The sequence below is a fragment of the Protopterus annectens genome, chromosome 6.part1, assembly GCF_019279795.1.
Source record: "Protopterus annectens isolate FY-2018-M chromosome 6.part1, PAN1.0, whole genome shotgun sequence".
Taxonomy (NCBI): Eukaryota; Metazoa; Chordata; order Ceratodontiformes; family Protopteridae; genus Protopterus; species Protopterus annectens.
Window position 1 is genome coordinate 513,300,406 of NC_056738.1, and position 25,222 is coordinate 513,325,627.

The 25,222-nt window shown below is 39.4% G+C and overlaps 1 protein-coding gene across 1 annotated transcript in view; it reads left to right on the forward strand.

Annotated features, from left to right (window-relative positions):
- LOC122805318 (neuropilin-2-like) overlaps positions 1-25,222 on the forward strand; it is a 214,517-nt gene that overhangs the window by 149,988 nt on the left and 39,307 nt on the right. The window contains exons 4-5 of the mRNA XM_044075406.1: positions 9,467-9,571; positions 12,153-12,323. Coding sequence (XP_043931341.1) covers positions 9,467-9,571; positions 12,153-12,323 — 276 coding nt within the window. The remainder of the gene's footprint in view (positions 1-9,466; positions 9,572-12,152; positions 12,324-25,222) is intronic.

A 25,222-nucleotide genomic window follows, 5' to 3' on the forward strand; every position in this document is an offset into this window, starting at 1 on the left:
AAATATGAAGGTCTCTCCAAACATCATTATATTGGGTGACTTCAACTACCCAAACATAGACTGGGAGCATTACTCCAGCTCCAACACCCTAGACCAAAGGTTCCTAGAATTTGTAAACTCAAATGCTATGGAACAACTTGTTACCACTCCCACAAGAGGGGAAACATACTGGACTTGATCATCACCAACATGGGGACTCTGTGCTCCAGACCAGAAGTGTATCCCTCAATGGTAAGATTAGACCATAAACTAATCTCAATGGATATTCACATCCCGACTCCACCCCCTGCCCTGAAAACCACAGTGAAAAACTTCTCTAAAGCAAATTTCACACTCCTCAAAACCGAGGTGGAATCCTTCAAAGCCCCCGGGCCTGTGGAAAATACGGCCCAGACTGCAGAATCCTTTATAAACACATTCTATGAAAACTTTCAGGAATGCATGGATCATGCAATCCCAAATAAAACCAAGACCCAATCCTCCAAAGGCAGACATCCTGTCTGGTTAACCCCAGCCATAAACAAACTATACAACAGAAGGAGGAAGCTACTACATGATACAGCAAAATCCCAAAAAGGGAAGGCATCTCTGATCAGTATTAGCAAAAAACTACGGGTACTCATAAAATCGTCTGAGGCCAGCTTTGAGAGAAAAATTGCACAGGACACTAAGGATAATCAGAAGGCTTTCTTTAGTTATGTTAGGAACCTGGGTGGGAATTCCCAGATATGCTCAAAATTAGTCCAAAATGACAAAAAATACACCGAACCCACAGACATTGCCAACATCCTAGCTGACAGGTTCAGTGTAAACTTCTCCCCCCCTCCCCACCAAAAGGGCAAATATCTATCCCAGCAGAGTGCTGCCCCCGTGACATCTCAGATGCTCAGGTAAGAGCTCCCCTCTCCAAAGCAAAAAACACAGCATTAATGGGACCAGACGATGTCCCGGGCTGCGTCCTACATGAACTCCAAGAAGAGCTAAACCCAAACATAAAACTACTGTTCAATCTCAGCCTTACTACAGGATATGTACCCAAAGAGTGGCGTACAGCAACAGTGGTCCCTCTCCACAAAGGTGGTGCCTCAACGGATCCAGGAAACAATCGCCCCATAAGCCTGACTAGCTTGGTCTGCAAAGCTATGGAAAGGATCATCATGGACCTCATAAATAAAGATATTGGGGACCTACAGACACTGGATCCTTCCATGTTCGGCTTTGTTAAGGGCAGATCCTGCCTCTTAAACCTGGTTGATTTCTTTGAAACAGTCACCAAGGCCATTGACGAGGGGAAGGTGGTCCACACAGCCTACCTGGACGTCGCAAAAGCCTTCGATACAATACCTCACTCGGGCATTATAGATAAGTTCACCAGCTTAAATATAAACCCCCATGTCACTAGATGGGTTGCAAACTGGCTCAAGGACAGAACCCACATGGTTAGAATTGCATGAGCCATGTCGGACTCCAAACCAGTTGCAAGTGGCATCCCACAAGGCTCAGTCCTGGGACCTCTCATGTTCGGAATATATTTCTCGGAGGTACAGGTCAACAAGGAGGGACTGTGGCTGACCAAGTTCGCAGATGACTGCAAACTGGGCACCATAATCGACTCTCCAGCCGACAAAAGCATCCTCCAAAAGGGCCTCATAGAAACACACAACTGGTGCCAGAGCCATGGCCTCAAGCTAAACGCCAAAAAGTGTATAGTCATCCCCTTTGGCAAAAACAAAGTGCCCACAAATGCCACATAGGTGGTAATCCATTAAGTACAGAAGAAGTAATTAGGGACCTGGGGACCCAAGTTGATAGCAATCTCTCATTTGACAACCACGTGGCCAAAGTGTTAGAAAAACATTTTATATAGCCCACCTAATCATGAAGAGATTCACATCTAGATCAGAGGAGGTCATCGTGCCTCTTTACTCATCCCTCATCAGGCCCATAATTGAGTACAATGCCCCTTTTGGGATGTACCTTACAAGACACCTGCAGCAACTGGAAAGGCCCCAAAAGTACCTCACCAAGAGGATCAAAGGGCTCAAACAGATGCCATATGCTGCCCGGTTAAAGAAACTCCAGCTCTACTCAGTGGCATACCACCTGCTCAGAGGCGATCTGTGCCTGACGTATAAAGCCATGTCCAACCCGGAATTAATGGACATGCTGCACCTCAGAAAATCCAAATCCCATCAAGTTACGCGCTCCAGAGACTTGAACCTCAGCACTGAAATAAATAGGACATGCTGGAGGGACAGATTCATAACCCAGAGGCTCCCTTCACTCTGGAATAAAATCCCAGTCCAGGTTAGGCAGAGTCCCTCACTGACTCTCTTCAAGAGGAATCTTGATGAGTGGATGGGAGATCGTAGGTTTACCCCGGGTATCACTTCTGTGTCACTGTTAGACAAAGGCACAGTATACTAACCTCGAAAAAGGGCATAGCAAAATTAATTTAAAATGGGTGGCGAAAGTCAAACACACTCTGGCTAGGCTTATAAATGCCCTAGGGCAGATAGCCTAGTATGAACCTATGAACCTATGATCTTCTGGCAGACTGAATGAAATCTATGGTCTGTGCAAAATAATACTTTTGAAATTAAATATTTGACCAGAGTTAGGAAAAATTGAGGGGAAACTAAAGGAAATGTGAGTTTTGTATTTATTGCAAGACAAGTATTTTATGTAGTGTGTGTGTGTGTGTGTGTGTGTGTGTGTGTGTGTGTGTGTGTGTGTGTGTGTGTGTGTGTGTGTCTGAGAGAGAGAGAGAGAAAGAGGGAGAGAGAGACTGGGCCTGCATTGTGAGGGGTATTATGAAACAGTTGAGATAGTCTAAAAGAAGCTGTTTTCTCTAGAATTACACAGAGTGGACAGGTGATCTGCTGTGGCAACCCCTAACCGGGAAAAGCCGAAAAAGAAGAAGTATTTATATCTTTTTATGCAGTAAGTTTATCGGACATTATTGTATCATACTATTCGAATATAGACAGATGCTTGTCAGTTAGGGTCTATATCACTTCGATGCAACCAACTGCTACACAAGAAGGAGCCAGGGATCTGCACACCAAATTGGAAAATCCATAAAAAATGTCCAAACCAAGTAAGTAAACTTGTACTCAACTTTTATTTAAGCCACAAAGTCTCTGTTTAGCTTTTCGTCGGTGACTCCTCACCAACTTCCTCAGAACAGCAAATTAACACATTCAACACATCCTGTTTAAATACTACAATATAACTCCCAACTTTTGCCACACTGCCACCTGTGGTCGGAATACAAAATTTCAATATATTAAAAAGAACATACAAAAAGGCATAAGACTATTTAAAAACATATATATAAATATAAAACACTCCCTTGATGATATAAGAATAAAAAAACAATAAGTCAATGGCCGACAGGCGTGACTTGGAAAAAAGGAACCAGAAATATGTATAAAATACAATAAAATAAATAACTCACTTCATGGTTAATAAATTGGACCCATGATGGAGCAATGCATGTACAAAAAAATTAAAAAAAAAAACAAAGGCTACTGAAAAACATGTATCATAATTTTGCACATTGACATATAAAATAGCAAAACTACCTTATCAAACTTTTCAATTTCAAAACACAGGAAATTGACAACATGTTGTTCAAGCCAGGAAAATGGTATGCTTCCAACCTCAATTGCCAAAGCAATTCTCTGAGTTCCAACAAATAGGAAACAGGGCCCCCCCCTGTTGTCATGCACAATCTGAACAATCACTGTGAAGCTAAACCCATGCCCCGGGCGCTCGCTAATATGTTTAGCAAGTGCATTAGCCATTTTTTCTTTCTTGATGGCATATAGATGTTCATATAGGCGCTCATGCAGTTTCCGGTCAGTTTTCCCTATATAGAAAGCCGGACATGAAGAACGCTGGGCCAGTTAAACCACATGTGTGCTGGCACAGTTGAACCTCCCCTGGATTTTGTACTTTTTCTCTCTGATCGCAAAATAAGTTCCTGCTTTCACGTATTGGCAGTATCTGCACATGTTGCATTTGAACATGCCCGAACGTGCCTGAGTAGGTCTAGGTTTCCTTTCAAGGATGTTTTTTAAGTTGGAACCTCTCTTGTAAATGACTTGAGGATTTATCCCTAAAGCTGAAGGGCCTTGATTGTCTGGTGTCAGTAAACACCAATTCTTCATTTTAAATGTCCGGCTTTCTAGATATGGAAAACTGACCAGAGACTGCATGAGCGCCTATATGAACATCTATATGCCATCAAGAAAGAAAAAATGGTTAATGCACTTGCTAAACATATTAGCGAGTGCCCGGGGCATGGGTTTAGCTTCACAGTGATTGTTCAGATTGTGCATGACAACAGGGGGGGGGCCTGATTCCCATTTGTTGGAATTCAGAGAATTGCTTTGGCAATTGAGGTTGGAAGCATACCATTTTCCAGGCTTGAACAACATGTTGTCAATTTCCTGTGTTTTGAAATTGAAAAGTTTGATAAGGTAGTTTTGCTATTTCATACATTAATGTGCAAAATTATGATGCATGTTTTTCAGTAGCCTTTGTTTTTTTTTTTTTTAATTTTTTGTATACATGCATTGCTCCATCATGGGTCAAATTTATTAACCATGAAGTGAGTTATTTATTTTATTGTATTTTATACATATTTCTGGTTCCTTTTTTCCAAGTCAAGCCTGTTGGCCATTGACTTATTGTTTTTGATTCTTATATCGTCAAGGGAGTGTTTTATATTTATATATATATATATATATATATATATATATGTTTTTAAATAGTCTTATGCCTTTTTGTATGTTCTTTTTAATATATTGAAATTTTGTATTCCGACCACAGGTGGCAGTGTGGCAAAAGTTGGGAGTTATATTGTAGTATTTAAACAGGATGTGTTGAATGTGTTTATTTCTTGTTCTGAGGAAGTTGGTGAGGAGTCACCGACGAAAAGCTAAACAGAGACTTTGTGGCTTAAATAAAAGTTGAGTACAAGTTTACTTACTTGGTTTGGACATTTTTTATGGATTTTCCAATTTGGTGTGCAGATCCCTGGCTCCTTCTTGTGTAGCAGTTGGTTTTGTCTTTTTTATTGTTGAGCTCACTTCGACGAAACGGCAGAAGTTCAAACACCATATGTTCGAACTTCTAACCTCAAAGTGCAAAACCATCGAAGGCTTAGAACAGAGATTTTTTTCCCAGGGAAAAAAATTGCTGTTCCAAGAAACACACCCACAACACAAGCACACCAAAAAACAGCAATCCACACACATACACTTAAAATCCTTCATCTAACCCTACACTAAACTGTACATACACTGCTATCTATCCACTTACCTTAACCCAAACCCTAACCCTAAGGTCTGTCACTATCACATACTCACCTGACCCGAGCCCTAAACCTAACTCACCTATCCTGTCCTAACCCTAAAGTCTGTCACTATCACACACCCAACTCACCTGTGCCCTAACCCTAACTCACCTAACCCGCACCCTAACCCTAACGTCCACACAGTTGCACACTTTCCTGAACCCGACCTATAACTTTACACCACAGTGCTGAAATAGTGAAGCCACAGAAATGGCCCACCAAATTCTTTCCCTGGGAAAGAATTTGGTGTTCTGTGACTTTGCGATAATCAGTTTTCGAACTTCACAGTTCAAACATATGGTGTTCGAACTGCTGAAGTTTCGACGAACTGATAGGAACCCGGCAGTTATGTAGGTATACATAGTGTTCAGCACACTTCACACAGAGAAAGCCCTCTGGTTATCTCAGTTACTGATAGGAATAATTCCTTCATGTAAAACTATGCAAGTCAATGAAACACTAAGCAAAAAGCATATGTTTAGGCAGAAGTAATATATGAAGCATGCATTACATATGTTACAGTGATTAAAGACATGGGCTAAATTATCAGAAACTATAAGCAATTAATGATCATATATGTAAGGTGTTATGTAGGCTGGTATATTAAGTCTATACCAAACTAACTCAAAAGATGAAACTGTTCTGATGTGTTCGGGACAAGGCCAGAGTTGGTTGCAGGTTGAAACGGGGCTGAATCAAACTAACTGGCTGCTTTGAGTACAATGATTAAAGATATTTTATATCTGGCTCTGTACAGGGGTAGTGTATGAGGGAAGAGATAAAGATTATACAACTACAGATGGGTATAGAGGTGATAAGTATACTGGGATAAAGGGAAACAAATTGGTACTGAGTTCAGAACAGAATGGAAGTAGTGCTGTTTGAAGAGTGGGATGAACAGACAATGCAGTGAGGAATTAGTTGTAGTGGGCATAACTGAGTTAGTAGTAGTAATACTAGTAAAGGTGACGGGAAGTTGTAGACAAAGAGAAGTAATTAGGAGGAAACAATACAGAAGCATAAGGATGAAAAGTCTGAGTGAGAAACTCCTTAAACCAGATGAATGAATCTGCATCTTCATAATAGTAGGAGATATCCCTCCATCAAAAAATGTAAACTTTTAAGGGCTGCATCCCCCACTTAACTTAATACCAACTTTGAAGTTGCTGCATGTTAGGATAGGTTAAACTTTGTTAAGGGCATTTTCAGGAAAACAAAGTTCCAATAATTTGGTTTCAGGATTTTGTGAATGAGTCTTTTCATTTTTAGTCATGTCCTTGTCAGTGTCTTTTTGTGTTTATGTCACTGAGTTCTGTTGATATTCTAACATTCCACTAGTGTTACTGTTTTTTGCCTCTCAAAAAAACTAAAAAAGGGGGGGGGGGTTTGTTTTTGCAGGGAGGAAAGCCTCTGTCCCCCCACCATAAACACATACTCTTACTGATATATAATATGGCCACGATCACAAAGCAGTGGAGAAAGGTAAAAACTCCAATGCAGCACAACTTTGGTTCCCACAATACAAGCCAGTACGGTTTTGAAAAAAATGCAAGGAAAAGAAGTCAAAGGAAGGCTGTTTACCGGAGTGTAGGATAACCATGTTGCCGTGTCTTGTTACATTTTCACAATCTGTTTCTGTCAGTGTGTTCCATAGATACTCCCACAGTCAGCATCAGTGTTCTGTCATTAATGTCACTGAATTCTTTTAGTATTCTCTCATTCTGTTTGTGCTTTTCCTAAAGTTTCCCTGGGTAGTTTGGTGTAACACTATGTTTTATTTCTGTAGTGTTACTGGTTGGTCTGTTGTAGCAATGTACATTGCTTCTTTTAAACAGGCAGTGTAACATGATATCATATAATGTTTCAGATTTGTCATGTGACTCGTATCCCATCTAACGTGACTGTGCCTTACTGAGTCGAACATTATACAATGTCCATTTATTACCCACTTTTCTTAGGATTTTTCCCCTATACCCCAGAACCCCCCCCCCCCCCTTCATTGGGCACCACTGGCCGAGAGTGGTTCTTAAATTGAAAAAGTGATTAAGATTGTCAGAGTAAAGCTTGTGGGGTGCAGGCTGGTTTTATCCAGCAATTTACAGAGTTTTCTTCTCTGCTTCTTCCCTGCATCCATTCCAACATTCTATTATATACCTTCAGAATGTACTAATGTGTGTGTTTGTTTTGTGATTTTTGGTTGCAGTGAGCCAACCTCCTTACCTCATCATTTCATGATGATGTAACATGGGTTAAGTGCAAACCCTGCCAAAGTGGAAGGGCAGTTTACAACTACCGCTAACTTGTATGCTGATGGTATAAATTATTTTCAATGCACTGGGCCACAGTACTATAACTGTGCAAAAACATAAAACTTTAGGCAGTTGTCTCTCTGTATACTTTTCGAAAGAACTGCATGATTTTTTTCAGTAACCTCTGCTTGGATGAAGTTGGGTGTGGTACAATGATTATGGCTTTGGGATTTCTGTGCATGTATGTATTTACTTATTTCATATCTACCCTTCAGTTGAAGACTATCTGTTTGTTATATAGTTGTTACATAATGGCAGACAGCAGTAAAAGCAATAAATGGGGTTTAGGCAGAGAAACATAGCCAGCTGTGTAATATGTATAGTTGGTACAAGAGTGAGATACTAATTCTAATGAACTTGGTGGTCAGGTGTCAGTCAGGTGACCAGGTATTAGTTTTTCTGTCAGCTGAGATACTTACCTAAAGCTCCAGTGTGCAGAACACAATCCAAACCACTGTGGCTGTATGACAGGGGCTACTTCTCTCACTGGGTTACCATCAGTTGAAAGGATGACCATGGAACGGGTAAAGTGCAAGCCCCCAGGTTTGTTTTAAGAATGGTGTAAAGTCCAAACAAGTCCTCAGTTTCTACCCACTCCCTCAGAACTATCAGGAAATGCATCTTAACATTCAGGTTAGTATTACTATATTTCACATTCTTGGAAACCTCCCCCACTGCATGATTGTGTATTGCTGCTTTGGTTATAAATGTATATTTGAAGCACATAAAAGATGTATGTGCATTCCATGTTGAACTGTTCGATACTGCAATACCAGTCTAATGAAAGCTGTAAGGAGTTCTAGGATTGCATGGTACTGAAGAGGTTACTGTGGGTGTCACAAATGGTTTGTGCATGCTAAGGTTTTGCACAAAAGTAAAACACAGGTCAAAAACACACACAAAAGACAGAAAGTTGTTTCATGTACTTTTTTCTTATTGTTTCTGTAGGCAGCTCACTAGTGGCTGACTATGATGCCTCTCCCAATTCACTTCCTCTACTTACCTCTTTTTTACCACTTTGGACTTCCAACACTAGATTTTTTGGCCTGTGAGGAGACCGGGACTTCCTAGGCTAGTTTCACATTGCTGCTGTAAGATTTTCAGGTTTAACACCATTCCTTGCAAATGCCCAGCAACGTTCCTGAATAGGACACGCAGTGGGTAATCTAACCCTCACTTCTGCAGAGGGCTGGCATCAGCAAGCTATGTTGTCCATCCTGTCCATCCACATAAGCACTCTGTGGTAGTTTTGCCAGTCTCCACCAGTGAAACCATACAGCACTATATTCTCCTGGACATACACACAATACCTACTCTCCCACCAAAAAGGGCTCACCCATCCTCCCCTAACAGCACCTCAGACACCAGAACTGCTAATAGAACCCAGGCTGACTGGGCCATAGCCAGTGCTTTATCCCTGTATGCCATGACATTAGTGTGTGTTTCATCTGCTATAGTGGGCAGGAACTTTCCTTTTTTCTGAACTGGGATAAAAATGTTTTTGCAGAGTCACACCTTCAAACTTAAAAAAAAAAACAATAATCACAGACATACATCCACACTATCTGTCTATGATTTTATGTTCTTATTTTGCATATTGCTGTGCCTTAAGTTTTTTTTTTGTCTTTTGTTACAGTCAGAGTCTTTTGAGTTCTGGTAGATTTCCTTTTCTAAAATGTGAAAACTGACCTTAGTCTGATTGAAACAACCAGCCTGTTTTTGCTGGGAATTCCTAGCATTTGTCTGTAAAATATGAAATACATTTAATTACAGCTTTGTTTACCTTCTCTAGGTGCAACGCCAACTTCTGAAACTCTGAAGACTACCCCAAAGACTGATGACATAACTACTTACTCATCTTGTGATGAAGACCCTTCAAGTTGCAGTGAAGCAAAAGGTAATCATACACTTACCTTACAGGACTGATTTATATTTACCTTACAGGACTGATTTATATTTACCTTACAGGACTGATTTATATTTACCTTACAGGACTGATTTATATTTTTTTCTTTGTTGCCTCCCTTCCCATGTGTAGTCATCAACTAACTCTAGAGTCTCATGGAGCATTCCTAATTTTCTTGCAACTATATTTGTGGCTGTCAGGAAGCCCAGTACTTGTAGCGGGGATGCCACATGGGCAGCAGCAGGTGGCTCTCAAATACCTGTATACTGAAACCACAGCTCTTTTTTTACTAATCTAAACAAGGGACACCCATTTGTTGAGACATTCACCAGTAACTAGCATCATTACATCCAGCACCCAGGTACACACAGCAACCACACTGACCACACTTGGCATCCCAAGAACAAACGAGCAAAAAAACAGCAGAGTTACATCCCAAAATTTATTAAGAAACACAAAGCTTTTGGATTACTCCTTCTTCACACTGAAGCCAGAGTAATCTGAAAGCTTTGTGTTTTCTTAATACATTTTTGGATGTAACTCTGCCGATTTTTGCTTGTTTGTTCTTGGACTATTGTTGGTAACGGCAAGTTTATTATGGGTTTCTGTTTTTTTCTTGGTCTCACACTTGCCATCCCACCAGGAACAGCAGTGCTATGATGGAGACTAGAAAACTTCAAGGAAAGGAGAAAAGCTTTTGAAATGCTTATTTCCTCTTCATTTGACCCCACACTGCATCCTTGACCATGTGAACAGATTCTTGAGACCTGGATAACAGCTCTGTCAGGTACCAACATTACCACTGTAATAATGGACAGAACAGTTAGAATTGCCATTACATTGCAAATACAGAGGGAATAACACATTAACATTACACTGCAAATACAGAGAAGATAACACTTATATTAATATTGCATTGCAGATACGGGGGTGGGGGGTGGGGGTAAGAACAGTTCCATTACCCTAACACTGCACCTACAGAGGGAAAACAATTACATTACCATTAGACTGCAAATACAGAGAGCATAACAATTACATGAACACTACGCAGCAAAGGCAGAGAGCATGACAGTTACATTAACATTATACTGCAAATACAGAGAGCAAAACAGCTATATTACGATTACAATGCAAAAGCAGAGCAAAAAGGTTACATTACCACTACTCTGCGGATAAAGAGAACATAACACTTTCGTTACCATTACATTTTGATTAGCTGCATTGAGTGTAACACTTACATTACCGTTACAGTGCAGATACCAAGGAAAGTGCAGTTACATAAGCATTGCACTGGAAAAGCAAGGCCTCCTCAGGGCTACAGCACAGATCATCAGGAAGTGAAACTTGTTTTGTAGCCAGTTACACACAAAACTTAAAGTAAGCCTAACAATAATGATTTAACTAAATTTTAAAACAGAGAAATTACAGGATTGGATAGGAGTAGAAAAACTGTATCAGGAAAGCAGTAGAAATTATATCCAGATAAGGACAAGAATTCCAAAGTGAAAGGCAGTTCATTACCAACGTAGTTGATGTTGGTGTCCTTTGTTCTTTCTCAGCTCTGCCATGCCACTTGGATAACATGTAGACAAAGTACTAGGTGTCACACCCACAGAGTACAAGCTCACCAAGCAAACTGAGTAACAGGGCAGCTGCCAGCCAGGAGGTCACTTGTGGTAGCATGTATTCTTACACAGCCTTTGCAGCACTAGGATCCTTAGAAAGCTGCTGTGAGAGTTAGGGATTCAAGGGGCCATAAAAGAGTAGACGATTCTATTCTGCTTGATCTGAAGCTGGCCTGCACCCTAACACAGATTTTGGCACAGCAGGAATGAAGTGCTGGGCATGAACAAATGCATCACAGGATGTTTGCCTGACTCAAGGATGCCTGACCCTTGCCTCCCACAATAGAAAGAATGGACTAATATAATAAAGGTGGAAAATCCATCAAGGCCCAGTGGAGGTAAGGGGAATGGAGACATACCTCTCAACACAAGAAATCTGGACAAAGCCTAAAATATTGGGGGACAAAAGCCCCAAAACATGGACAAATGTTAAATATAGCTCTTATTGTTAACTTAGAAAGTTATTAAAATAAATGCTTTTGTATTACCATGCATTTTCAGAAGGATATGAAGTCCGAAATTCAAATGTAAGTCATTATTTAGTGAAGTCAATCCTCACTGATTTAGGTTCACAGATTAGTACTAGGCTGATTGTCCATGTTGGCCATTTTAAGCCTAGCCAATTACCCCATGTGAGATTGTGTTTGCAAGGTAAACACCTTAACCATTATGCCAACCTCCCAATGTTTACTAGGCAACCACAAATTTTATGATGACCAGACCAAAAATATGATGAAAAATCTGAACAGTTGTGAGGTATGACTTGGGAGGGGAGATTGTTCATTACTCAGATGTGTGAAATAACTAATAAGTTAGACCTATCTTTGTAATGAATGCTGGTGACTTTATAATTTTCCAAAAATATTTCTCTGAGTGACTCAATCTCTCTCTCTCTCTCTCTCTCTCTCTCTCTCTCTCTCTCTCTGTCCTTTGTCTTTGTGCTTCAGGTGTTCACCCAACTCCCATGGCAGATCGTGGCTTTAACTGCAGCTTTGGCCTCCTGGATAAACATGACCTCTGTGGGTGGTCTCAGGATCCAACATCAGATCTTACGTGGTCATTTCATTCACATGCTACCAGAATGGATAATACAGGAATGAGCCACGACCATGGCCCAGGTAAGTTGTGTCCAGCATTGACTGTGGTGATGGGATTCTTGACTGACAATTATGTGTTGGTATGTAGCTGTTGTGAGCTGCTTGACCTGGGAATTACATTTTCTTGCATTTTGTGAAGAAATGTGGAAAGACAGCATCTTGTTGGTTACTAGCACTTATGATGCATACATACACAGCATGAGATTAAATGGCCAACGTTTTTTGGGATGAAATAAACTTTATTTTAAGACCACCTTAGGAAGCTCCAGACTGTCAGTTGAAAACTAGTTTAAAGCAGACATAGTTTTAAGTAAAACCTTCTGTGCTCCTGAAGTCAGTCTCTGCTCCTTCGATTCCACCAATCATTTGATCCAGGATTGAGAAAAAGACATAGTAAAGGGCAAGGTACACAAACCAAGGGTGTAGCCAGGCATACTCTTTGTACTCCAAAGAGTACAATGTTTTTCTGAATATGTTAGAAACATTGGGGCTTTATCAAGTCATATTACGTCTTTAAGTAACTTGATGAATGCCTCCAAAACATGTATGTAGCATGCTTACAGAGAGAACTGCAAATCTAAAAACAATATCTCTAATAGTTTTTGACTGAGCAGTTAAAATGTTACAGGGTAGGGTGGGGCAACAGCTCAAGTGATATGAGCACTTTTTAAATGCCAGGTAGATTGGGGGGTAGCAATAAGCATCTGTGAGTACAAAATGGAATTCACTGGTTACGCCCCTGACACAAACGATGAAATTAAAATATCTGGATACAAAGCAAAAAGAACAGTAATAAACCTTTTGGTGAATTTATTGTTGTATTTGAGCAAATAAATAATTACATCATATTTGCATGGGAAAAAGTGTAGAGTCCACTTTGATGAATAGTAATGGACGAATACACTTACAGTGATACACAAAAATGTTTGCAAGCATGTCAACCACACAAATAATCACAAATGGAAATCCCCAAAACTAAACTGATCATAAAAGGAAAAAAAAACAGTATCCTTTTGTGGACTGTAGTTAAAAGGGAACAAAATTTGAAAAAAAAAAGCATTTAACTTGTTAGACACACTTTGTCTGCAGAGTGATACTATTAAGAAAATTATGTTTGATGACCTGATGTGTAGGGTTAAGTGTTAGCGCCAGCGGTAAGATTAGAGTTAGTACACTAAGCTGCTGGAAAGTGTTTGTGTGGATTTCCATGACAAACAGCTTTAACTGCATTCCCGTATCTGACTTCCAGCTCCACAGTCTGTTGTAATGTATATTTTGGTGAGAAAGTGGTTTATAGCAGAAACAGAGAGAGAGAGACAGACTCAAGTAAACAGTGATGCTGTTTTCATTACTGTCCAGAAAATAATCTCTGTCTCTATCTCTCTCACTTACACAAACACACACACAAAACCCCAAACACTTTTAATGAGAGTAGCTTTACTTTGTGAACTTCTCAGAAAATTTTAGATTGACAACCAAAAACTAGGCCAAGCTGGGAAACAATTTTAGCAAAACATCTGTTCCCCCTGTCCAGTCCAGAGTCATTTTTATATACCTCTCAAATGTACCTCATTACAAGGTTGTTGTTTGTTTTTCGGCTTTTCCCGGTTAGGGGTCACCGCAGTGGAACTCCGGTCCGCTAATGATTGGCAGTAGATTTTCACAAACGCCGAAGTGCCAGCTCGACGTTCAACCAAGGCACGCCCATTTACTCATGTCTTTCGAACGCTCACCCAACCGCGGGGAGGACATGCAGACTATATACAGAAGGCACTCCCTGCACTCCAGCTGAGAATCGAATGAGAGAACCTCTTGCTGTGAGGCAACAACACAACACTACCGCTGCACCACCATGGGTAAGTTCCTTATTTTGGGCCTTAAAAAGTCTATGTTCCTGTCACTTCCACATTGAAAGGCTCTGTCACACATTCAATGTTAGGATTTTTTTAACTATTCTCCATAGTAAGAAGTACTGAAGCATATTAATTCATCAAAAGCACTTTTTGTGAGCTTCCTAGTTAAAGTTGTCAGTAAGCTGTTTGCAAGTGCTCTTTATTTTGCCTGTCTGTTCCATAGTGTTGCTGAGTTTGGAGAAAGAAGGTTGAGAGATTTGTTTTGCCCCATCACATTCATTAGCTCTGTGGAAGGATTTAAAAACAGATATTAAAGGGCGATACACACAGAAACCACACAGTTAATTTCACCCAAAAGTAATTTAAAAAATGACATAAATGAGGTATTCTGCTTTGTTTTCAATAGGGAGATGCATATTTCTGCATAGTCATTTGGGAAGGTAAACCCTTAAAAAGAATAGGAAGCAACACAGTTTTGCAGTTCTTAAAAAAAATGAACAACTAGTTTAAAATTCTTGTTGTTTTTTGTTTTTGAAATATTTTATATGTTTTATTGTTAGCATATACCAAGGAAATTTTCAATAAAAAGAATTGTAACCAAAAAAAAAAAAAAGAGTACCAAAGATTTGTGGCACTCATTAGTAAATTTCTGGGATAAGTATACTCAAAAATATTTTTGGGATGCCTAAAAATTCAAAAAAAGAGGTGTGCAAGTATTTTGTTGATAATCCATTTGACAACTAAATGAGGGGAACTAGTGGTGTAACTTTACTCATAAGGGTAGAGATGCAGTGTAAGAAGGGATGTGATAGTATACATTCAGCACTGGGCAGATGGGGAGCACTGATGTGTTTTCCACTTGTGGCCATTCCCCATAACATGGAAAATAATGAACTGAGATGGGCACTGCACCAGTGGTGCAGATAACACAAATGGCAGGCCAGCATGGTGCCCCCCTAAGCAGTTTTATCTGATAGGTCTTAAGTTAAGTAACTACTAGAATGTTATGAGCTTGCTGAAAGGTCAGCCTTTGTGTAACTGGAATTCTGGCATTATTAAATGACTGTGCTGGTGGGATGCTGCGTCACTATCAACACTGAAGAGGAGGAGGAGGAGCTGAGAGTCGTTAACAGTGTGCAGCTCGTCTACAAAGAGACCTGAGGTCACTGAAGTTTAAGGGTAGGGGCAAAATCTGATTTATATCTGTCAAATGGAGGAGTTACAAAGCTGGCCTTTTGGCTCTGTGGACTAACATTTTTTACACAGAAACAAAATATTGATTTTGATTTTATTTAAAGCATATTTATTTGTGCAAGTCTTTCTATACCTATTAAGGTGGTTCTGATACTGGCATGCAGCTCAGTCATATGAATATAGGAGAGTTCTGAGTCTGCGCTTTTGGTAGAGACTGTATCACTGCTTTCAACTAACTGCATCCATTTTGCCATATGTAATGTTAGGAACAGTGACAGCCAAGATCATGCATGCCAAAGGGCCAAAGTGAGGTAATGAACAAGCTTGTGAGCATTTAGATTAAATAGTTTTGTTTTAAAAAGAGACTTAAGCTGCATTTCTGTTTAACTGTACAGATAAGGCAGAACCCTTATGATTTGTTTGCATATTACTCCCTGAAATAATTGTAAAAGATCCTTGTAAAGCAGCATTTTCCTTGGCACTGACTGAGTAAGCACTGGTAATTTGCAATTAAAAAGTACTTGTGGGGTATTAGCATGATTTATGCTACTGTATCACTGTCTTAACATGAAATGCCTGTGCCAACAAGTTGATGTGGTGATATCAACAGAATGAACAGTAAGAGAGAACCAAGTTTTAGCAATGTAAGGTTGCTAGAGCCTTTTCACTAAGTGTAGTAGGCTTTAATATTTGCTGGTGCATTAGTAATAGCTGCTGTGCCTTCAGGCTGTTTATCGTTGCTGCTGTTTAAGCTGGGAGGCAGTAGTATGAAAAAATATTAAAATTGCTTTGCTACTCTTCTTTTTATCCTAACATGCCAAAGCCCATAGCTTCATTACTCAGTTTTTTTCTAGATGCAGACCCCCCTTATCAGAATGTTGTCTGCAAGTACCCACTTTCGTAGCAAAATGGTGACCAAGATAAAGGCATGCTGGCATGTTCTGGGATCCTACTGTCCCTCAAAATGAGGAGAACGGGTCCTAAATGAGGAGAAATATTTTTGTGTCTCCTCAAAATGATAGTATGAGGGGACACAAGAATATTTCTCCTCATTTAGAAGTGGAACACTTGGTACTGTTGTTTGCATCTGTTGCTTGAACTTTAACCCTGATGCTTGGATACTGCTTACGTTTCACAGCTTGACTATGCTGGTAGTTTTCAGAGAAGTCCTAAGTTGTTACAGGAGACTTAACACTTCTTCTTCCTGGCAGTTGTGCTGTAGCCAAGATCTGGTCTTGAACTTGAGTCAGTAAAGTTGAAGGTGTAAACTCTGCAGCACGAACATCAGGCTGCCAGTAAGCTAAAGTCATTATGCTGAGTTGCTTAACAACATCAGAAAGACTTAATCTTTTTCCGTAACTGAATAAACCAGATCAATCATTTAGTTTGATTCCGTTCTTAACTAATTTCAGATGTGATAATCCTAACCCCCATTTATAAAAATGACCAGTGGTCAGTCAGAAATCATGACTCATCTGATACTATATACCCCATGTCACAGGATACCGTTAGTAAGCGCATTAAAGAAAAAACTACAGACTTGTTTGATCATGACCCAAGTTCTTTTTTTTTTTTTTTCCCCAACAGCAAATATTATACAATGCTGCCTTTACATGTAACGATAAACTACATACAGTCATGATATGAGTGTGATAACTCATATGTGTGCTGTGCGTAACAGCTCATAAGTGTGATAAGTATTACAGCTCATACAAAAATTGATTCTTCTATTCATGGTTCTATACAATCTGCATCAAACACTCCTAGCTCAGTAGCTACAAAATACTCAAAAGCTGTGAAATAACATGGTTCCTCCTATACTGAACTTTGACATGCGTACACATTCCAATCAGCGAATAACATGCTTCATCATTGTAGAGAGGCTTTGTCTCAATTGCACTGACCCTGCTTCAGATTTGCTGTCAGACTGAATAAATAACATTTAATTAATGCAGCAGTGTCCCTGGGAGGCTGCAACCTGTTTTCATCTTGCAGTCTACACTTCACATCGCTTGTCCCACGAGGTTCTGTAATCTCCCTTCCCGTTTAAATGAAAATAATTAGATGCTAATGATGTCTCTACAAGTAGGAAAAAAATGCTTTGCCTTGCTCTGCTTTGTAAGAGCTAACAGATCAATTCTGGGTTTAACAGCAGAGAAGTAAAGGATCTGAATCCAAGTGTTCACTAAAAGATGTCTACCTCACTATGGTTCTTGAGAACTTATTTGTTCAGCTGTAAATTAATCTTCCATTCTAATCAATTAAACAGAATTCATAAAATTCAGGACTACTGTTTCCTGATGAAAATGGAGGCCAAAACTAAATTATGAGAGTTAGTTCTTCACAGACTTGCAAGCTGAATATAGTATCAGACACATGCACGCACGCACACATGCACACACACACACACACACACACACACACACACACACACACACACACACAAAGTGCACAAACTATGAATCATTCTACTTATAAAACTAGTTGTCAGCAATGAATAAAAATACGTGAAGGTGTTGCTTTGTAGAACAGTGATGTGCTGAACCAGAGTTTCAGAGAGTTTTCTAGGCTTCTATTATAGGCTCACTGGATACTTGAGTGCATCACAATGGTTAATGTAGCACTGTACTTTATTTGTATATTTACTTTGTTTGCAGACGTCAGAGCATGTAAAAACAATTAGCCCTTTGTGGTTTTGAAAAACAAAAAAGAATTTTGAGAGATTGTGAAAAAAGGGAACAAATGAGGCATTAGCTTTGTAAAGCTGTGCATCTTTCTTCAAATTACCAGACTGTAAGATCACAGCACTTAAATGTTACATAACGGGTTCTGGGTTCAGCAGAAGTTTATACTTCTTTTTTTTTTTGTAGTGATGGAGCGGCCTTAGGTCGAGTGGTACCCTAGGCAAAAGGGCTCCACGGCGCCCCCCACCACACCACCTGGTGCCCCCATCCTGGTCTACTTACAGCAAATAAACGCTGAACAAGCACCCCTGCTACAGCAGTGCCCAAGGCAGCCACCTAGTTGGCCTATGCCTAAGGCCAGCTATGAGTGATGCCATTGAAAAGATGATGGAAAACTTCATATTTGGAGGTTTGGAGATATAGAAGCTTTCTGAAGCATCAGAGTTAAGGCTGACTCCCAGATTAACTTAAACCAAAGCAGTAAAAATATGGATGTTGGAAATACCCTAGGAGATTCAGATCTAATGAAATGGCTGGCCTTATTTCTGTGTGGACTCTTTAACTAGATGTAGCAATGTGCTGCTATGTGATTCTCCACCGAGGTCGCACATTCTGCACATTTGCAAGTACTGACTTCATTTATGAAAACCATTAAGCACAAGCAAAGCTATCCTGCTGTTCTTCAAATTTGCTAATCAGTTACAAATGGGATGGAAAAAGGGTTGAGATCTGATATGCATTTTTCTGTAAGTATCAGCAAAACACTAAACAAAGCAATCTGAACAGCACGTGGTTTTATTATGACTTTAGAGACACGATTAGTGTGCAGTCCATGTGCTCTGACAGATCATGTTTGCAGTGTGTAGTTTACATGCACTGACAGATCACATGACTGCAGTGTGCAGTCCACATGTCCTGACAGATCGCATGATTGCAGTGTGCAGTTCACACATTCCTTTCCAATGTCATTGTTTTAATTTTGAGTGCAGGCAGTACTAAAACTTGATTAGTCATGCCTTTCTAAATGGCACCCTCTCAGGTAGGATTGTTTGACAATGCAGTTTTCATTCTGTTTCTGGTCTTTTTAGTTAGCACTGAACCAGGAAGGCAAAAAGCACATCAATCTGAAAATAAAAAAAATAGCCAGAGTTGCATAAATTTTGGAACCATGACTATAGTGCAGATGACATGGTTTCAGGTTGTGGGCACAGTGTCTGAGGTGATGACTCAAGCGAAAGTTAAAAATGAGAAACTGGAGGTCAGCTTGGCCTGCCTGGTGAAGGAACGGGGTTTGCAATCATAGAGTATTCTTTAATAGAAATCAGGATACTATCTCAGGTGAGTTTATGCATATGACATGGTTGTATGGTTGCATCCCGCTGAGATGGCAGATTTAGTGGTGCAGAAATGTTCAGTAGTCATTATAGCCTGCCCTATACATATCACATGAAGGGCTGGTTAAGGGAAATTAGGACATAAAAAGAAAAAAAATCAGACCCTGTGGAGATTTAAAGCCAGCTAGCACAAGGCAAAAATCTAAGCCAGACAGAAATTAAAGAAGCCAACAGTTGCCTCCTTCTTCCATTTCATAGATGCAAGCTAAGCTTACTAGAAGGTAGAATGTTTCTAAATCCCATTACATATCCATGGTGTGATGCTTTGCATACAGACCGGTATTGCAACCTTGATACGATTTCATACTAGGGAGATGCGGAAGATGGGTCTATATTAGATCACTGAATGCTTAGGTTAGCGAATGGTGATTAATTCACCCCATGTAAGCGAAAGCTTACAAAACCGATCTGTCAGAACAGCAATTTTTTTCCAAGGGAAATAAAATCGCTGTTCCAACAAAAAACCCCCCAAAAAAACACTTTAATACATGATATTAAGTGGGGGGCTTCACCCCCACACCCCCCTACTTAAATATACCAATTCCGAGACCGCACTACAGTGCCAAAAACGGCAAACTACTGAAGCGGCCAAGCAAATTCTTTCCCAGGGAAAGAATTCGCTTACATGCCACTTCGATATTTTGCCATTTCGGCGTTTACAGCTCGACCAAGTCGTATTCGCTAACCTGCTTCTTTGGTTAGCTGATAGGAACCCCGGAAGATTAGTAGGTTTCGCATAACAATGATTTGCAGGTGAGGTCCTCTGTAATATTACCTCAGACTTTTTCAGATCTTTCACATATCACAGAAACTAGTCAGAATCATTTGCCATTTATTCATTTTTAGGTTGAATTACTGTTTTCTATTCCATTTGGTGAGATGTGTGAATCACATGATTTGCATACATATGTACTGAATAGGATTGTAAATAGTTTGTGTAGGTTTTAATAAATGAACAGGTTTGTGTTGTGTGTGGTTTTAGTTCTGAGGATTCAACCAAGTTTTGGGCATTATTTCAATAGTGAAAAGTGGGTTATGTTAGGTTTATAGTTTAGTTGTATCTTTTAGTTAATTTTGTATAGCTTAGCTATTCTGTTTTCCACTAAAACTGTTTTATCAGCTGACTGTCCTATGTGCTATAAATTTTTTTAAATGTTATTTCATTCTGACTAGTTGAGACTTGAGTCGGTCATTGTGTATTCAGTGTGTGATTTTTTTTTTTAAGATTTTTTACTGTTTTATTTTAATTTTATTTCATTCTGATTAGTTGAGACTGAGTTTGTGTAATCAGTGTGTGACAGCTCTGTTTTTAATTGTTTCGTTTTAATTTTATTTCATTTTGATTAGTTGAGATTAAATCTGCCTTTGTGTATTCAGTGCATGATAATTCTTTTTCATTAGATTTTTTCATTGTTTTGTTTTAATTTTATGTCATTCTGATTAGTTGAGACTTTCTGCATTACTTCACTGTTGTTGTGTTTAGTATATTACTGTCTCATCATTTCTTTGTAAGTGCACTTTAGTGTTACTTTCTTATTATTACACAATGTCAGTATATTGCCATTGGTACCAGGATGTTGTACTGCTATACTTGTAAAGTATGTGGTAAGAGCAGCCTGTAATTTTTCCCAGTCCAAAGCCAAGATAACATCTGGTACCTTGTGACTCCTGACACCAAGCTCAGTCTCATCCCAGCTCTGTTCCCCTGATCTCACAGATCAGTGCAACCCTCTAATGGGAGGGTGTACTGGTTCCCTGAATGACCAAATCTTAATGGCTACTCTTAACTTGTTGGATTAAGAGTAAGAGTAGATTCAGTGGCATGAGTCACCAGAAGTGTCCATCTGTTTTAGTGGCTGGTTGAGATCTCCTACCTTTAAAAGCACAGCATGCAGTTTTGATGGTCAGCTTGCTAATATGTGCCATACATAAACACATGCCTTGGTCACAATGCCATATCTCTTTAATGCATTTCATCTCTCAGGATCCTGTGATCTCAGGCAGGAGTCACTCAAGTGACAATCATATACCCTCCTCCCCACAGGAATGCCAATCAGGCAGGTAAGCATTCCCTTTACCTCCCTCCCCAGCTCACAGTGTCAGTGGCTCAGGATTGTTACTGCACAAACTCTCCATCACATTTATTAAGGTAAATTACTCATTAGGTGGAGAAAGATGAGTATAAAGACTAGTGTATTAACAATGATAGTTTTCACCATACAATAAAAATCAATGGCTGGCTCAAAACTGACAAGCATGTATGAGCCGCATGTCTGTGATGTGTGTGTGTGTGTGTGTGTGTGTGTGTGTGTGTGTGTGTGTGTGTGTGTGTGTGTGTGTGTGCTGTCTATGCCAGCAGTCTGTTTTTTGAAAGAGATAGTCATATTGGTTTGAATTATGTTACTCTCTCTCAGAGTCAACGACATTTAATTATGTTGCATGTGCTGCTTTACTGGTGTGTCAGCGTACCCTTAAGTAACTGTTACATTACTATTGTACACTGTTATGGTGTTTACATCTCGAGTATTACTAGTATATGTCTGTGATGTAGTTGTAGCAAGAATCACTGATGTTTAATTATGTTCCATGTGCTGCATTACTAGTGTATCAGCATACCATTAAGTAACCGTTACAGTATTATTGTACATTGTTATGGTGTTTACATCTCGAGTATTACTAGTATATGACTGTGATGTAGTTGTATATTAATGGACTGACCAGGCTTAGCTAAGATGAAATATATTTTCCAGGTGGTCTGTGAAGCCCCAGGAAACCTTTTTCTTGCTTGTAAGCTTGGGAAAAGGACAGCTGTCTTTGATTGTTGTGGGAATGCTTGGGATGGGTGGGAGCAGGTTACAGGCTGTGACTAGGAGGGAGAGCATTAAAAAGGTTTGGTTTACTGGTCTTTGGACAATTCCAGTGACTCTAATTCCAGATGGCAGCAAGCAGTCTGGTTTGAAAAGTTTCTTAAAATTAGTCTTTGGATCTTTGAAGTGAAAGCAACAGCTGTAGGCAGTAATCTGTCTGTGTGATTCTACTGGTGCAGCATTTACAAGTACGCAGGAGAGATTTACACAGCTTTATTGGTAACAATACAGAAAAGCTAGAAGACTAAATTTCAGGCAGAATAATCTGGTGTTGTAGACAAAAAATAGAAAAAGTTTCATTTTTCAGTATTTATATTTGCCAAGTCTTTACTTATGTACAACAATAAGTGTTTTGGAGCTGGCTAATGACACTGCAGTAATTCTGACAAAGATACATAATAGTGCAGAATTCTCTCTTTTTCTGTCCTTTCAGGTTTTATTTTGTTTACATAAAAAAATAAAGACAAAAGTTATGAAAAAATCAACTATGGTGAAACCTGTTAATATGTAATACACTTGCAGCAGTTTCTATATTTTCTTTTTTAATGCTGACAGTGTTCTAGTAATGCCAAATGAAACTTTACAATGCTGACAACATTACAGGACAAAACTTTTAAGGTGTTTGATGCCCAGTAACGATTAAACTCTGTGGTGTCACTGAAAGACTTGAGCATCCCAAAATTCACAGGCATACTTAATGACACCTGTTACTTTTGTCATTGCTTTTACCTGAGCACAGATGAACCCTGCGTGCCCAAACCTGCTGATGACACTCGTGCTGTCATCCACAATACCACATTTGCCTCCCAGCCAGGAAACTGTCCGCCTCAGTGAGTAACCACCAGGTCTAAACTGGATCCTCCTTCCTTCTGTTTCTACAAAAACCATCTGCTGTAACTCAGAGATCACTAACCGTGTTATTATATGTCAAGCTTTTCTTTCACAAAGATCTATTTTTGCTGTATTTACTGTCTTCAGGATAAACACACTCTCCCCACCAGTCTGAACACCAATTATCCTGTCCTTGGCATAGTGCTTCTAGATTACCTGATGACTTTTATCACCTAAAACCACAGGTAGCTCATCCCATCCTTTATTATTATTATCATTTCTTCCTCCATTCGTCACTACCCCCTTCTTAACTCCACTGACAAGGAAATGCTTTCTCTTGCTTTTTAGATCTTCCTTGCACCTTTGTAACTTCTCTCTCACTCTCTGTATCATTTCCCCATTTCTTCACTTTAAGGTTACTTTGCATCCACTCCTTGTTGAAAGCGTAATCATCCTGCATTTCTCTTGTGTTGTGTTGTCAATCACTTTATTCTAAGTCATCCTTTACACAGGTCACATTTCTTTTTTATTAAACACCTTTATTAAGTTATCAGTTAAGACATTGACACACATGCATTAATTGAAAAGAGAACAAACCATATTAACATTTTGCAATTTACATAAATTATACATCACGTGTTTTCTTTCTGTCACTGGTCCATCAAAACATAAATTATTAAATTCCTGCCTACCCTTAAACCTCAGTCCTCCTGAATATTACTCTGCATGCATTATTACCACAAAATTCCTTTTCTATGAAATCTGCTCCTTCTCCTTTCTAAAGGCCCCTTCCAGTTCTTTTATCTCTTTTTCAATTCTCAGTACTTTAAAGACAGTTGGTTGAGATTTTGATTTCCATTTTCTAGTGTTACTTTTTAGGCAGCCAACAGAATTAAACGTAATAAGGCCTTAACATGCCTAGGCAATTCAGATCTTGTGCCGCAGCTCAAAAAACATTTCCTTAGTTACAGCCATTTGCTCCCCCAATATTTGTAGCAGAGTTTCTGTAGGGAATTTGTAAAATCTACCAACTTATTACACTCTGAACAATATGCTCCCAGTTACATCTTTCTTCACACTTTTAACGTTTGCTATCTTCCTGGGGAAAAATCTCTGAAGTCTGCTTGGGGGATTAAAAATACCTCTGTAAACACTTCCAATCAAAAGTCCTAAACATACTGGACTTTGTTCTATACTTGAGATCCATACACATGTCTTCTCATTGTTCCCTTGTATATTGCTTTTCCCAATTTTTTCTAACCTCGGATGATTGATTCTTACAGTTGTCATTCGTTATTTTATATGCCCTACTAATTATCCCTTTTTTAATAGCAGCTTCTACTCTACATTTGACTGGAAATGCTACCAGATCAGGTCTTTAACTTAGGTCTTCCCTATCCCCTTCTCTTTCCCTTTATTCTGATAGCAATCCTTGATAGGAAAGGCAGTCTCTAACCTACAGTCCAAACTTATTCTTGGCCTTATCTGACTCTGTTACCTTTCCCCCTCTAGTTATTTGCTCCCTGCATATCTCACATTTCTTGAATATTGTGATCAGCATAGTAATGGAATACTTCAGGAGATTGACATCTTTGTGTTGTACTGAACATATCTACATTACTTATTTGCATGTGCATTCAGAGTGTATTAGTGACACTTTATTTGTGCCACTGATATTGTGGCAGAGATGACTTTGATCCCACTACCCTAATATTTTTTTTTCTTTTGGTTGTGTTAATTTTACTATTAGGACATTTTTGGGGGGAGGGGGTGTTAAAAGTGTGTGAGGAGCCTACACCGCCAAGCCCTGCTGAGAGGCAGATTTCAGGTTACTATTACTGCTGGGCTGAAGTAATCCTTCTATGGTGCCAGATGCATCTATGACCCCTTAAATGACATCACTTTGACAACAAATATTTCAGTTCCAGGGCTAAGTGTAGTAACTCTGTGTAATATAAGATCAAAGATCAGATGGGCACCCACAAATTAATCTATGGCCTGACTTGCTTTTCTCTTCTAGAACCATGAGGGTGGGTACTGGCAAGGTACAAACTGTCTCACAACTTTATCCTGTGCAGTTGCAATTCCTATAATCTA